General features: G+C 53.9%; 1 protein-coding gene across 2 annotated transcripts in view; it reads left to right on the forward strand.

Moving 5' to 3' along the window:
- The first annotated feature begins 5,169 nt into the window (after positions 1 to 5,169).
- OLFML2A (olfactomedin like 2A) overlaps positions 5,170 to 15,455 on the forward strand; it is a 28,576-nt gene continuing 18,290 nt past the window's right edge. The window contains exons 1-2 of one of the 2 annotated variants that reach the window (XM_058524016.1): positions 5,170 to 5,293; positions 13,555 to 13,818. In XM_058524016.1, coding sequence (XP_058379999.1) covers positions 5,189 to 5,293; positions 13,555 to 13,818 — 369 coding nt within the window. In that variant the 5' untranslated portion in view covers positions 5,170 to 5,188. Of the gene's footprint in view, positions 5,294 to 5,425; positions 5,492 to 13,554; positions 13,819 to 15,455 lie in introns of those variants that run through there. The other variant, XM_058524017.1, reaches the window with a different exon arrangement.

Genomic DNA, 15,455 nt, shown 5'->3' on the forward strand with positions numbered 1-15,455 from the left:
CTGGGCCCCGAGCCGCCCGGCTCCGCGCCCCTCCGCGCCGCGCCCCCTCAGCACTGGCCAGCTCCCACCCCCGACGTCACGCGCCGCTGCCACGCACGGCCCTGCGGGGCACTCTGGGAATTGGAGTCCGCCCGGCGAGGCCGGCCACACGGGACTACACCAACTGAAGGGGTGGGAAGAGGGATAAGCAGCCTTGAAGAAGGGAAAGCAGAGGCCTGTCAATATCACAAACCCTGAAAAAAATTATAGTAAGAATTGATAAACGTTACTTCAGGATCGTCTCTTTAGTTTGACTTATCCGTGGCCAACATTCGCTATGACTCCTCGTACCCCCCCGCCCCGACAATGAGTCTTTCCAAGGAGGCGGATCGCGAGGGAGCCGGGTGAGCACGTGCAATCAAGCCCAGCCCTGTGGGCGGGGTTCAGAGGGGGCGGAGCTTGGGGGTATTCACGGGCGCCTTCCTCCGCGGCTTCGGGACAAATTGGACCCGAGATTAAAGGACTGGAGTTTAACTCGAGGTGACTGCGTTCGTATGCAAATGGAATCTATAAAACTGTGCTTTCCGGGGTACTTTTTAAAGCCTTTTACCTCCGGGTGGGCGGGAAAGACTAAAGTTTCTCTTCCTCTTTCATTTTCCCCCTGCCAGGCCATTAAAGAAACTCTCAGATCTTGACTCCGGGGGTCTTGAAGCCCTCCGTTTGAGACGCTGCTTATCCAGCCTTATTCGCCTTTCCTTCTCAGTTCCCCTATTTGTAAAATGGAGTTGGAATATGGACGGGGTGCAAGTGGAAGATCCTAACTTCCCCTGCCTTCCCCCGACTCCCCGCCTCAGTTTCCCGGAGCAAAATCCCGGCTTTTGCAACCTTTTGGCTGCTCTCGGCTGAGCCCACCTCCTGCGGCCACCAGGTGGCGCGCGGCCACCAGCCTCTGGGCCTGCCCGGGCGTCCGCCTTCCGCGACCCTCTCGGGGAAGGACTCAACGCGGCTGCCAGGGTCTAACTAAGCCCTACCTGGCCTGCTTGAAGACAAAGAACAAGAACACTGGTGCTTTGCCCGCCTCTACTCTGTTGGGTTAAGCCGCAGCTTCCTCACTGTGCCCATTCCTTCCTACCCCGCCCCACCAATCCGCTGGCTCGTCTGTGTCATTCTCTGCTTAATTTTTTTTAAGTCCTCATCGTGGCATTCGCATCCCTGCCTGGTTTGACCCCTACCCATATTTCTCATCACATACCTTCCCTCACCTGCTACGCAGGAGGTTTTGCAACGCTTCCCTGCACTGGGCGGTTCCTTACCAACATTGGTTAACCTGTATTGCACCCTTAATCTGTGCCGGCCACTGTTCTGAGAGATGTACATTAACACCATGTTGTCTAAACCTCACACTTGCTCTAGAAGTAGCTCCAATATTGTCCCTGTCATACACTGATGATGTCACCCAGCAGTGATGGGGATTTCAAACCTAGTCGCTCAGACACCTGAACCGGAACACTCGGCTCCTTCACGCTGGAATGCTGCTGGGCGTCACCCACCTCACTCCTAAATTCCTGTTCATCTTTCAAGATCCTGTTCAAATGTCTCCTCAAGGACACCGTCCTTAATACCTCCCACCGGGGGACATCTAGATCCCCTCCGTATTCTCTTATGGCTCTGTTGAGCTCTCTGTGGACTTGGAGAAATGATCTCTCTGCGATTGCTTCCCCACTTCTGTTCCCCAGCCCCAGAAAAGGAGGAGAGCCCTTAGTGTATGTGTTGGGTGGTCGGGGGAGGGCAGAGAAGAAGGGTCCTCTGAGCCATACCCTCCGCTCTGGGTTCTCAAATGTATCAGGACCATGTTGCCTTCCTAGGCCCAGAACTTCTATCACAGGCCTCTGGAGGCAGTGAGTTCCCCTTCCTCGGAGGTCCAATCAGGGGAAATGGCACTGCAGAAACCTCCCACAGTCCTGGGGTTTCGGTGGAGGACTGAGATTCTAAGTTCACCCTCAAAGATGGGCAGAAGGGTTCAGCCAAACGCTCAGCCCTTGGAAACAACTCCTCATCCTTCAGACCAGCTCTGTTGTCACTTCCTCCAGAAGCCTTCCTAGGTCTCCCTAACTAGTCAAACCCCTTTATTCTCACTCTCCTCATTAGAACCCCAGCTGCTGAGCACAGGGCCTGAACACAGCAGACACTCACTAAATAACTGCTGAGTGGGTGAAGGAATAAATGAAACAGATCTGAATGAATGAATGAAACAGAATGACTTTTCTACTTAATAACTGTGACCTTGGGTGTGTTCCCTCTGAGCCTCAATTCCTGGTTTCTAAGGAGGGAGGGCTAATGATCGTTGCTCCCGCACAGGATTGTTATGGGAATTAAATAAGAGGATGCATGCAAAGCAATTAATATAAGGTCTGGCCTAATGAATGGGACTTGTTACCAATGTTATTTAAAGAGTGGTCCTAATTTCCAGTTACCTGTCTTCTGAAAATGCTTCTTGGGAAGAGTCAACTACCACAAAACGGAGAAAGGTAAGGGAAACGACTGTGTTCTGAGACGCCAGCCGCTGTCCTAAGTGTATAGGGTCCTGTGAGGTAGGCACCTGCTACGTGTCCAGCACCTCCTATGGGGTCTTTTCCCGCCAGTGTCCCCCAACAATCCTGAGACATCAGTACCTTCCCCCCAATTTACAAATGAGGAAACAGGCTCAGTACGACAGATGAAAAAAACTCGACCACCAGCAGGACTCATGACAGAAGAGCTGGAAAGGAAAGTACTGTCTAAGGATAAAGAGGGATCTGCGGGGGAGTGGTCCTGAGGCCTGAGGCAGACAGAGAAACAGGACGAGACAGGGATACAGCTAAGAATAGGCAGGAGTGAGCCCCATCCTGGGGGCCTTGCCCTGCAGTGGGGGAGACAGACACTAATCAAATCAAATAGTCACACAGACCCACAACTGCACAGCAGTGCTGCAACTGAGAACACACCCAGAAGTTCCTGGTGCTATGGGAATGTGTGACAGGGCTCGTTTTGGTTGGGGGTGGTGATCAAGGGAGGCTGTCTGGGATAAGGAGCATTGAAATAAGATGGGAATGGTGAGTAGGAGTGAGTCGGATTGGGTGGAGGGAGAGAGTTTCAGGGAAGGAATAGCATGTGCAAACGTCCTGAGGCCAAGATGGAACTGAGAGAATTGGTTGTGACTGCAGCCCACTGAGGGAGAGAGAGGGCAGAAGAGCAAGGTAAAAAGGAGGAAGCCAGAGGAGACCATGGAGCCATGTGGGGGATCAGCCAGCAGGGAGCAGAGTTCTCTGGTGATGGCAGCCTTGCTCTTCCAGGGCCTAGCCAGAGCCAGAGCCAGGCTGCATGCGGAGAAAGGGCTGGGAAAGGGAACCCCCACCAGGTTCTGTTTGTTTTAAGTATATTTTGTCTATTATTTGAATAGATGGAACACACATTACAAAATCCCCAGGATGCAAAAAAGTATTCAATGAAAGGAAACCTTTCTCCTTACTCTGATTCCCAACAGCGGGTTCCCCTGCTTAGCGATAACCACCATACGGATTTATTGCGTGTCCATCCACAGACAGCCTCTGCACGTAAGAACACATACCATATTTATTTTTTACACTAATCTAGCCCTAGTTTTGACGCCTCTCCAGGAGGTCTCCAGTTATGAAATAAGCTAATTTGCACTGAACACTTACTGCGTGTGATTCTTTAATTCAGGTGAGAGTTATGGAGCCCCAGACCTTGTACCAGTCCAGTGGTTCTCAAACTTTAAATCCTCTGGAGCTTGTTAAAACGGGACCCACCCCTGGAGTTTCTGTTTCCTTAGGTCTGGGGTGGGGACCAAGAATTTGCATTTCTAACAAGTTCCCCGGGGATGCTGAGGCTGCTAGTCCCGCGGGGGACTACACTTTCAGACCACTGAGCTAGCTGCTGGGGACAAATTATGTGCACTGGTGGCTTTATTTCTCTCCCACAAGGGAAGGCATGAACGACATAGGGAAACACACACACACCAACTAGAAAGAGTTTCACAGGGTGACCAACTCTGTGAAGAAAATGAAGAGGGGAGGCAGCATGAGGGGAAGTGCTGGTGAGTAGGGGAGGGGTAGGAGTGGAGGGTAGCAACATTTGGGGCACAAACGAGTGTTCTTTTTGAGCAGTTGAAGTTTACAAGGCCAGGTAAATGCACACGCGTGTGGAGCTGTCTTGCACTCCGGGGAGGGGTCACCTACAGAGGCAGGCGAAGAGGGAAGAGGGAAGAGAAGGGGGTTCTGACCCCCAGGGTGCCCAGAGGTACGCAGAAGGAGCCCGGGGTGAAATACCAGGGAAAATCAGAAAGAGACCGTGAGAGGGCCGGAGAAGAAGGCGTGCTCAAGAGCAGGGAGGGTAGAGAGGTGCCGCTTTGGGTTCGGTTAGAGGAGGTCACCAGGACCGCAACAAGGCATTTCCATGGTGAGACGGAAGACCCCTGGAGTGAGGGGGTGGGCAGGGAAACTGAGGAGAGGCGCCCCCGGAGGGCTCCGTGGGACAGTTTTGCTGCGTAGGAAGCAGAGAAATGAGGGGCTCCGTCCTGAGGAGGGGGGTAGGGAGGATGTTTAAAAGGTAGAGGCTACCGGAGTTCAGTTGGGGGTTGACGAGGGATCTTGGAGGGAGGAAGAAATTGAACACGCAGGAGAGAGGGGTCTGAGCCGTGAAAAGGGTAGAGCTGGCGGCGTCGCGGGGTCTGGAGAGCTCAAATGTTCTCCTGCCCCGGAAACATCACTCCTTCGAACCTTACAACCACTCCAAAAAGAAAGCACTCTTTCCCTATGTTACAGGCGGGGAAACTGAGGCTCCAAGAGGTGAAGAGACACGCCTGAGGTCCCACGTCTCACAGAACAGGACCTCGGTCCTCCTACTGCCCTCGCCGCTCCTGCGGGCTCCGAACAAGCCCCTTTTTTGTGTCCTTGCAGGGATGCCCTTTGGCGAGCCGCGCGAGGGCTAAGAGGCCGGGCGGAGAGCGGGCCGGGCGGGGCGGGGCGCTCCCACCCTAGCTCCGCCCCTGGGCGCGGGAGGGGGCGCGGGGAGGGGAGCGGCGGCGGGCGGGCAGGGGGCGCGCCGCGCGGGCAGAGCTGGCGGCGGCGCCTAGCTCGCAGTGCTGCGCGCTTCCCGGCGTCCGCGCCCAGCTGTCCGTGCCCGCCGTGCCCGCCGTGCCCGCCCCGCCATGGCCGCGGCCGCCCTCCCGCCCCGGCCCCGGCCCCTGCCCCTTCCCCTGCTCCTGCTGCCGCTGCTGCTGCTGCGCGCCGGCCCGGTGCGCGCCGACAGTAAGGTACGCGCCGCCCGCCCTCCCGGGCGCAGCTCGGCGGGGAGCCGGGCGCGAGGGGGCGCTGTGGCTGGGGGTGCGGGCCAAGGAGGGTGTCAGGGGCCGGGAGCCGAGGACCGGAGATCGGATCTTCGGCTTAGCACCGACGCCGCTGGGGCAAGGACCCCGGGAGAGGAGCGCGTAGGGGAAGAAGCGCTGGAGATGGTAGGGGTGCTTGGGACCCGGGGCCTCAGGAAGGAGCGCTGCGACCCAGTCCAGTGTGGGGAGGAGGTCAGCACTGAAACCCAGGGCCAGGGAGAGGGGGCCGAAGATGCAGTCCCCAGCCTAGAAAAGGGATTCCCGGGAGCGCTGGACACGGGCAGCCTGGAGATCTGGCTCAGAGCCTCCAAGGGAGGCTGACCCACGTGGGGGCAGACTCCTGGGTAACTGCTCCCCAGCGACTCCCAGGTTTTCAGCAGGCCCTGGGCCAAGGCTTTCAGGCCATGTTGGGGACCCACAATGTCCACTTGCCTGACCTCTGGCGCTCCTGCCAGGAATCTGATGCACCCTCTGGAGCACCCCGTGTCTCCAGAAGTGACCTGAGCTGTTCTCAGTGGTGGCTAAAAGGATCTGCTCTGGTGTCAAGCAGACTTGGGTTCAAATCCCACCTGTACCTCTCAGCTCCGTGACCTTGGGCCCTTACCTCTCTGAGCCTCCATTTCCTCACTTGTAAATCTGGGGTAATAATAGTTCCCACTCCCTGCAGTCGATGAGCCCTAGATTAGTGAGATTATGCCTGTAAAATGCTTAGTACCTCACCTGGCACCTAGTAGGTGCCCAATAAATGATACTGTGATTATGAAATCTTACCATAGGGACACCCAAAAGGGGGTGAGATCCAGAATGGAGGGAGAGCAAGCACTTAGGGTCAGTCAGAGCAGGGATCCCTTGAGGGTGTTCTGGAATTGACCCAGTGAGGATGAGGATGGGTCTGGGGGTGAGTGAGGGGCAGGAGGGAGGGAGGGCCCTGCTCACAGAGCATGAGAACCAAGGAGTGACTTCTCTTGATGTCTCTCCAGCCTCTTTCCCGGGTAGATGAGGCTGCCCTGTCCACAGGCAGGTAATGGGCAGAAGCCACTAGCCACGCGGTAAGTTTATGAGCAGTGGGCACCGGCAGATTCTCAGCCTGAAGATTCAGCTCAGGGTATGAAAACAAGTGAGCTGCAGTCCTGCCCATGTGCTCCAAAGACAAGGAGGGAATGAGGATCATTCCCATTTTACAGATGGGCAAACTAGGGTGTATAGAGAGGCAGCTGGCCTAGGTTCTGGCCCTTTGTTGTTCTTTGGCTGTGTGACCTTGGGCCAGTCACTGCCTGTCTTTGGGCCTAAATTCCCCCATCTGAAAAATGAATATCTCCCCAACTTCCCTTCTATATAGGGCCTTCTAGGATTCCCTGACCTGGCTCAGGTAGGGGAACAAGTATGCAAAAACCCCCATGTAACCTGATCAGTATTTTGCCACCTCTCATCTCTCTGGCTGTGAGGAATGTTTGGTCTTGGGCATCCCCTGAGCCATGCAGAGGGCTATAGAGCTGGTGGGGGAGGGCTCGCATTCAAAACAAAGCAAAGACAAAGAAAAGCCAACACTCTGTTTATGTAGTGAGTCAGCCAAACACTTGCTAGGTTGGGGGTGTGTGTGTGTGTTTAGTTGTTCCAGGGCAAGCTGGGGCTGTGGGGTGAGGAGGAGCATCCTCAAGTTTGGAGGACGAAGCAGCTGGGGGACCCAGCACAGCCTTCCCCCAGACACCTCCCACCCCACACCATTTCAGCCAGCTGGGAAAAATAAAAATCAAGTGATGGGTGAATTTACTCCGCATTCCTCAGCACAGCCAGACTCCTGCTGGCTCAGTAGAGAGAGCTGTTTTCATTATCACCCTCTCCCTCCCCCATAACAATCCTCCTTCCTCTCCAAGTCTGTCCTGTTTTCTAGGGGGGAGCCCTTAGGAGGGCCAGCCTGGGACTTGAAGTCTATCTAGGGCCCTAAAGGGTTTGGTTGGCCTCTCCTCAGGCTTCCTGCTCTTGGGAGGTCCAGGCTCCCCTCCTGCCCAGTACTTTTTGGGGTACAGGGGCAGCTCAACCCCAGTACTCACCGCAGAATTCTGTGATCTCAGCCAGCTCCTCGCTCAGCGTGTTTTCGTGTTTATAGCAAGGTCTCTCTGAAACAGGATTTGGAGTTTCCATCTAAGGAAGTGCTGTGTCCAGCATGGGAGCAGGAGAGGGAATTCACGGCTTCCCGGGCATTTTGGAGGGGCTGCCCAGTGTGGAGGTTGGGATGGACAGACAGGTAACCACTCAGGCATGGCACCAGAGACCTCTGGGAACCTGCTTATGGCTGTGTGTCCTTGGAATGTGGCTAAGAGTTCCCCATCTCTACCTCAGTTTCCCCATCTGTGAAAGGGCTGCTGGCGCCTCACTTCCTCTGTGCATCCAGCATGAGAAGGGGATCTTTGGTCAGCCCTGCCGCTGGCCTGGGGCCCAAGGACAGAGGGAAGGCCCAGACCTGTGGGAGCTGGCCAGGGGAGCAGGAGAGGCTGGAGCAAGCAGGGGTGGTGTGCCAGGCGGGTCCCAGGGGGTTAGGTGTTACTGCTCCTCCGCTAGGGGAGTTTCCGCCTGTGGGTGTAATTGGAAACAGGCTCCCGAGCAGTAAGGGCTACACAGTGATGGAGGCCTCCTTCTGCACACAAAGTGGGGGCCAGGCCCCACACAATCTCTCTGCAGGGACGGTCTTGCCCCATTTGGCTGGGGCACCCAGGATAAAGCCCTGAGGAGCATCCTGTGTGGCAAGCCCCGTGCCCAGCACTTACATTCAGGATCTTACACGATCCTCCTGCCAACACTCAGACCTCAGTGCTACCTCCCCATTTGACAGACTTTAATACTAAGGGTCAAAAGAGTCAGGTTGAGGCCGCTCAAATATCTTAGAGAGAGAGCTTGAGGAGTTCAGAGAATCCTGGGGTTCCAGAATTCTCCGCCTTCAGTGAGCATCCAAAGGGCCTGGGAGCCTGAGAAAGTGGGAGTCGAGCAGTGTGGAGTAAGGCCAGGGCATCTGCATTTTCCAAGTGCATCCAGGTAAATTTGAGGCACGTCCTTCAGTTGAGGACTCATGGAGGTTTGTGGAGCAAGCGAGTAACAGATCATCAAAGAGGAGCTTTTGGAAGATTAATCTGGCAGAGAGGAGGCTGCTGTATCATCCAGGTAGCAGTTAATGTGGCTGAACTCAGGCTGCGGCCATGGAGTAGAGAGCAAGGGACAGACATGGGAGATATTTAGGATGAAGAATCAGAACAACGTGACTGATGAGTTGTCCAGAGCAAGAAGGAGGCTCAGAGACCTGGGTTGATAGGGTAGGTAGACACAGGTTTGGGAGAAGATGCTGGGTCCAGTTTTGGATGGATTAAGTTTGGGAGGCCTGTGGGCATCCCGGGGGCAGTGTCCAGCTGGGAGTGGGCTCTAGGGGTGGTCTTTGCCTGCAGGAGGATGTGGAAACTGCCTCTCGGTGAGTCTGGGCTGGCCATGAGGGAAGAGGAGGGACTCAACCTCAAGGGGACACAATTTGAACCTGTTCCGTTGCTAGAACATTTCCCAGCTTGAACCCCCCCTCCCCTTTCTGGCCAGATTTATCCATCACTCTTCAGAAAAATCTCAAGTACACCCTCTCACATCTCTTTGTGGGATTTCCTTGCAAATACTTAAGGACCTTTTTAAGCACAAACCGCCCACACTTCTGGGGGCTTTGGCAGCAGTGTGCTGAGCAAGGCTGCAGGGAGAGGTGGGGGGCTAAGGCAGGGACTTTCCTGCTTGGCAGCAACTCCAGCACTCATGCCAAGGGCAGGTTGGGGCAGGCCCAGTGGGAGCCCCATGTCCCATGGCCCAACCCAGGGCCCCGTCTCTATCCCAGCTCAGCTGCTGGTGGAGAAGCGCTTGCCTGGTGACTATGGGCGGTCATGGGAGGAACAGCATATAAACCAAATTTTGGAGTCACGCTGCTAGTCTTCTCTGATGCTCAGATTTCTCCTCTCTAAGATGGGTTTGTGGTGAGAGCAAATAAAGGTTGAAAATGACGTGCAAATGTGCGAGAGGGTTGTTGGCAGCGACTTTAAAGGCAAGTACACTTAGAGAGTAGTTATTCTGTGCCAGGTACTCTGCATGCATTGACTCATTTCAGCCTCAGGACAAGCCTGTTATCCTCCCCATTTTACAGAGGAGGAAACTGAGGCTCAGAGGGGTCAAGGCCATGCAGGGAGGGGATGTGAGCTGAGATTTGAGCCTGGGCTGGCTCCCCACCACGGCATTCTGCTGCCTCCAATCAAGCACCACCGGACGGAGTCATCACAGGAGGTAGGGCCCTGCCTGGGCTCCCAGCAGCTGGGGCTGTGAGCAGAGGCCCTCTTCCGACTCCTGGCCATGTCAGGGCCTTGGCTGCCCCCAACAGGACATAGCACCTCATCTAAGGAGGGAAGGAATGTTGCAGTCGTATGCGGAGGCTGCTGCTGGGGATTGTGGGTGGGGCCCGAGGAGGAGGCCTCCCTGGCCTGGCCACACAGAACACACCCACAACCACCCCCCAGGCTCTTAGCCCCACCTGGGCAAGTTGGGGGGGGGGTGTTGGCTAGGGGTCCCCTGCAGACCCGGGAAGGGGGCCTGGGAGTCTGGAAGAAAGGCCGGCATGGGGCACTGGCTGTGATCTAAGGAATGTGCAGGACCCCGAGGCTGGCTGTCAGCGTTCCCGGCAGGGGAGAACTGCCCCACAGAGGGACCAGACAAAGCTTCCACCCACAGCCATCCCCATCCCCACCCTCCTCATCCCCTGGAGCTGGAAGTCCACCCACCCTGGGCTCTAGTCCCCTTGAACAAGTCATCTGATGGCTCCAGGGCTCAGTTTCCTCATCGGTGGGACACTGCTAAGAATATCTACAGTGCACTCACGTGGAGAAACAAATGGATATAAACAACCCCCTTTTAGGATGATTGGTGGTAATAATAACAGCTACAATATACAGACTACTGTGTGTGCTCCTGGCACCGGACTGAGCAGACTCCTGGTATTCCATCTCTCAGTCCTCACACAGTCCTTTGTTGGGTAGGCACTAGTAGTGCCCTCATTTTACAGGTGAGGAAACTGAGGCACAGAGAGGTTAAGTAATCTACCCAAGAGCACACAGCTGTAGGTGGATCATGGCTGTGTTCCTAACCACTGCCCCACACAGTGAGTTCTCAATAAATGTCTCCTCCCTGGGCTCTGTGCCCCAGGCTGGCCTCCTCCATCCACTGTCTGTCCACAAAGCAGCCTAAGTGAGCTTCCCACAATGCAGATCTGATCCTGGCTCTCCCCTGCTTAAAACCCTTCCATGACTCCCCAGTGTTTTCAGGAGGAAGCCAAGATCCTCACCCAGCTTTCAGGGACCTCCCGGAGCTGGGCTCTGGTCCCCCCAGCCTTACCTCCTGCCCCTCCGGCTCCCTGCAAACACCAGCCAGAGTGACCCTCCTCCAGGCCCCCAAAGTGCAGGCCCTTCCTTGTCTTTACATGTCTGATTTGCTCTCCCTAGAGTGCTCTTCTCCTCCTTAAAGATGTCCCCCAGGGGTGCCCTCCTCCAAGCAGTCTTCATGGGTGTCCTCTGTGCTCTCAGAGCTCGCTATGCCAGTTTCTCCTGTGGTTGAAAAGGTCGAGAATGTACCTCGATTTATTTCTTCTGCATCTCCAGCTAAAATCCGGGGTCTGGTAGAAGCCAGGGGCTCAAACAGGTGTCTGAGGACTCAGAGCTGAAATGGAGTGCCTACAGCCCTTCCCCAGAGGGCCCTGGGACTCTCACGGGTGATGGGCTTGGCAGAAAGCCCAAGGGAGCCATGAACTCACTTGGGTCCTGGTGGCTTTGGTGAGAGCTGAGTAGCTATGAGGCGGGGGGTGTTTGTTGATTGAGCCATGAATAGCTGTGTCCCAAGAGCCTGGCGCCCAGGGTGGGCTGGCTGAGCCAGCTAGGGGAGTGGCCATTTGGGGCTCCCAGAGCCCAGCCAGTGTCAGGACAAGGAGGCTGGAGGCAGTGACTGAGGCTGGCACCTGCCACTGATCTCACTGGGCTGACTCCTGGGGGCATAGAGTCCTGCTGCCTCCAGTGACCACACCTGGACTCTGGGTATGTGGTATCCCAGGGTGGGATTGAAGGAATACGGGGAGAGGGAGGGAAACCACTAAATAGAGGTCATCTTATCACATTTGATCCTCACCACCAGGAGGCTGGGTTAGGAGAGTCATCCATTGTACCACTGACAGTCCGAGGCTCAGAGAGGTTATGTAACCTGTTTGAAGTCACCCAGAGTGTGGGGGAACAGGGCTGTAGGAGAAGCAGCATAGAGCAGTGATTTCAATCTGGAGTCAGGTCCAAAGCTGGATCTTACACATCAGAGCTATGTCACCTTGGACATGTGACTTCACCTCTGTTTCTTTATCTGTTTAATAACAGCTCGCACTTAAGACACACTCACTATGCGCTAGGCCCTGTTCTTTAACTCATTTAATCTGCACAACAACCCCACGAGGCAGGAGACCATTTTACAAATGAGGAAACAGAGGCACAGAAGGATTGAGTTGTCCACAGCCTCACAGCTCCTAACCCAGGCTCTGGACACCATTCTCCTCGCCCTGTGCTCTAGCATGTCTGCAAAACGCAGGCTCATTTATCCATCACCTGCCAGGGGCCAGGCAGGCACTGTTTTGGGGATACAGGAGGGAACTGGACAGGGTGCCTGCCTCTCATGGTACCTTCAGTAGAGAAGGGAGACAAAAAAGAAGTAAACACGGATATAATGCTTGAGATGGTAATAGGTGCAATCAAGAAAAATGAACCGCTAGCTAAGAGGACACAGAGTAATGGGAGGTGGGTGGTCAGGGAAGCTTCTTGGAGGAGGTGATGTGTAAGTAATGTAAGGGAATGAACCAAGGGAATAAGCAGGATAAGAGTTTCAGAATAAGAGCACCTCATCTGCAAAGGCCTTGAGGCTGGAGTGGAGTGAGCCCAAGGAAGGAAACGGTGACCAGAGGAGGGGTCGAAGGGAGGGTGTCAGCTCACACAGGCCTTGGAGGGCACGTAAGGACTGTGGAGGTAACAATACCCCCTCCCCATACACAGGTATTATTAAAGAGTGTGATGCATGTGAAACCTGGGATGTAGTAAGTGCTCAATAAAAGGTCTCCATATTTTTTTTTTTTTTTACTATTGTGGTAAAATACACATAACATAAGATTTACCATTTTAACCAAAGTGTACAATTCAGTGGCATTGAGTACATTCACAATGTTGTGCAACCATCACCACTACCTAATTCCAGAACATTTTCATCACTGCAAAAGGAAGCCCCCTACCCATTAAGCAGTTGCTCCCCATTTCCCCCTCCCTCTAAACCCTGGCATCCACTAATCTGCTTTCTGTCTCTATAGATTTGCCTATTCTGGATATTACTATAAATGGAATCATATAACATGAGGCCTTTTGTGTCTGGCTTCTTTCATTTAGCACAATGTTTTCAAGGTTCATCTACATTGTAACGTGTGTCAGTACTTTATTTTTTTTTAAATAATTTTATTTATTTATTTTTCCCCCAAAGCCCCAGTAGATAGTTGTATGTCATAGCTGCACATCCTTCTAGTTGCTGTATGTGGGACGTGGCCTCAGCATGGCCGGAGAAGCGTTGCGTTGGTGCGCACCCGGGATCCGAACCCGGGCTGCCAGTAGCGGAGCGCACTCACTTAACCGCTAAGCCACGGGGCCGGCCCCAGTACTTCATTTCTTTTGATGGCTGAATAATATTCCATTGTATGGGTATACCACATATACCCATATTTATCCATTCATCAGCTGATGGACATTTGGGTTGGTTCCACCTTGTGGCTATTGTGAATCATGCTGTGAACATTCATGTACAAGTCTTTGAATACTTGTTCTCAATTTTGGGGGTATATAACTAAGAGTAGAATGATTGGGTCATGTGGTAATTCTGTGTTTAACTTATTGAGGAACAGCCAAACCGTTTTTCTCAGCAGGCATTAATATTTTATTATTGTTATGATTGTTAGGCCTATATTTCCTTGTAAGGGCTGCTAGCTTCTCAGCCACCTCTAACCGCCACCGCCTAAAGGCTGGGGGGCTGGATTCTGCTCCTGGATTCTGCCCCCCCTCCCCGCCCCCGGCCCTCCACCAGCACTGGCCGTGGGCTCATCGGAGCCCCTCTCGCAGGTGTTCGGCGACATGGACCAGGTGCGGATGACCTCGGAGGGCTCCGACTGCCGCTGCAAGTGTATCATGCGGCCGCTGAGCAAGGACGCGTGCGGCCGGGTGCGCAGCGGGCGCGCGCGGGTGGAGGACTTCTACACCGTGGAGACGGTGAGCTCGGGGACCGACTGCCGCTGCTCCTGCACCGCGCCGCCCTCCTCGCTCAACCCCTGCGAGAACGAGTGGAAGATGGAGAAACTCAAGAAACAGGCACCCGAGCTCCTCAAGGTAGGCTCCTGGAGTGAGAGTGGGGATGGGAACACCTCCTGGGTGGGTATCCAGCATGGGCTGGGCCAGGCCGTCCTTCCCGTGAAGAGTCCACACACGCTAAGGCAGGCGCTCTTATCCTCCCATTTCACAGATGAGGAAACAGAGGCTCCCTGAGGGGAAGCCACTTCTTGCCCCAGACCATTACACCAGTAAGTGGTGGAGGCAGCATTCTCTGGCTAGTTTACCTGAATATGGCCCCTTATCTATTCCAGTGTCCGGCATCTTACCCAAACCAGTTCATCTCTCAGCACCTCTATAGAGTATTTTAAATTTTAAGTTCTTTGGCTTGTATTGCTTTTAATGTTAATAATAACATTTCCGATATGCAAGTACCACCTGCATGCCAGATGTTGTGCTAAGCTCTTTTTACATGTTATTTCTGTAAATTCTTAAACCATTCTGTGAAATATGGGATCTTTGTCCTCATTTTATAGGCAAGAAAACTGATTTTGGAGAAGTTAGGTAACTGGCCCAAGCTCTCACTTAATGATTTGTAGCCTCAAGCCTGTACCATACTTTTATGTGACTTTTGTGCCTACCCTCCCCCATAGGCAGATTAGAAAGAAGCACCATCTCTGGGGTCACAGCCCTATGCCAGGGCCCACCGCCGGGACCCATGGCTCAGATAGGCATGTGCCATTTCAGTCCCCACGGCCAGCCAGGCACCTTTCTGCCATTCAGACCGTGCTCTGCTTGGTGCTTGGTGGGCCTGGGGGTGCTGGGATTTGAACCCAGGTCCTGCTGTGTCCAAAGCATGTGTTCTAAACCACCTTGCTCTCGTGTCTTCCTTTTTGTAAAGGACCAGATTATTTGGTGTCTTTTGAGAGTATCTTTTTCTTTTATAATTTCTTCCAAACATCTGAGTGTCTCTTTTGCCTTTCTGGTATCAAGAACTGTGAAGTCAACTGAGATGTTACCCTACTTGTAAGCTAACAAGCTAGCCTGCCGGCTTCTGGATGCTGGCGGAAGACGCAAGCCAGAGACGAAGGACTCAAGTACTCACGGCGGCCAGAGTGTCTGCACTTCCTTGCACTGGTCTCCCAGCTCCAGTTCCCACAGGGTGATGTAGTGAGGGTGGATAACACCTGCACACACACTGGGGTGTTTTTCAACAGAGGAGCCCTAACTTGGAGAATCCAAATCTTTTATAATGGACACCGAGCATGCCCACTCTTTATAATGGACACTGAGCATGCCTTTCTTGCTCCTGGGGGAAATGCTGTCTCTGGTCCAAGGCTGTTCACATACAACAAGATGGCCTGGACAGTCACCGCCTCTGCACGCGAGACACTCAGAAAAGCAAGAGACTCATCAAGAATTGTCTCACGACGTTTAGCTAAAAATGTTTTCTTTAAATTTAACTTTAGTTTTATTTTTGTAACAACTAAATGGAAACCAAAACTCCCGAAGTTGGGGGGGGTTGAATTTTAGGCCAAGTGGCCTCCTGACCCTCGGCAGTCCCTGGACCACACTGTCCCTCTGTGGCCTCCCTCGGGCCCTGCAGACTCCAGGCACTGAGGCCGTAGGCCAGGCTTCGGTTACAGGGACAAAGCAACTTCTGCTTCAGTCCACTTCTCAGTAACTCAATTGTAAGC

This window comes from Diceros bicornis, chromosome 28 (assembly GCF_020826845.1).
Source record: "Diceros bicornis minor isolate mBicDic1 chromosome 28, mDicBic1.mat.cur, whole genome shotgun sequence".
Taxonomy (NCBI): Eukaryota; Metazoa; Chordata; class Mammalia; order Perissodactyla; family Rhinocerotidae; genus Diceros; species Diceros bicornis.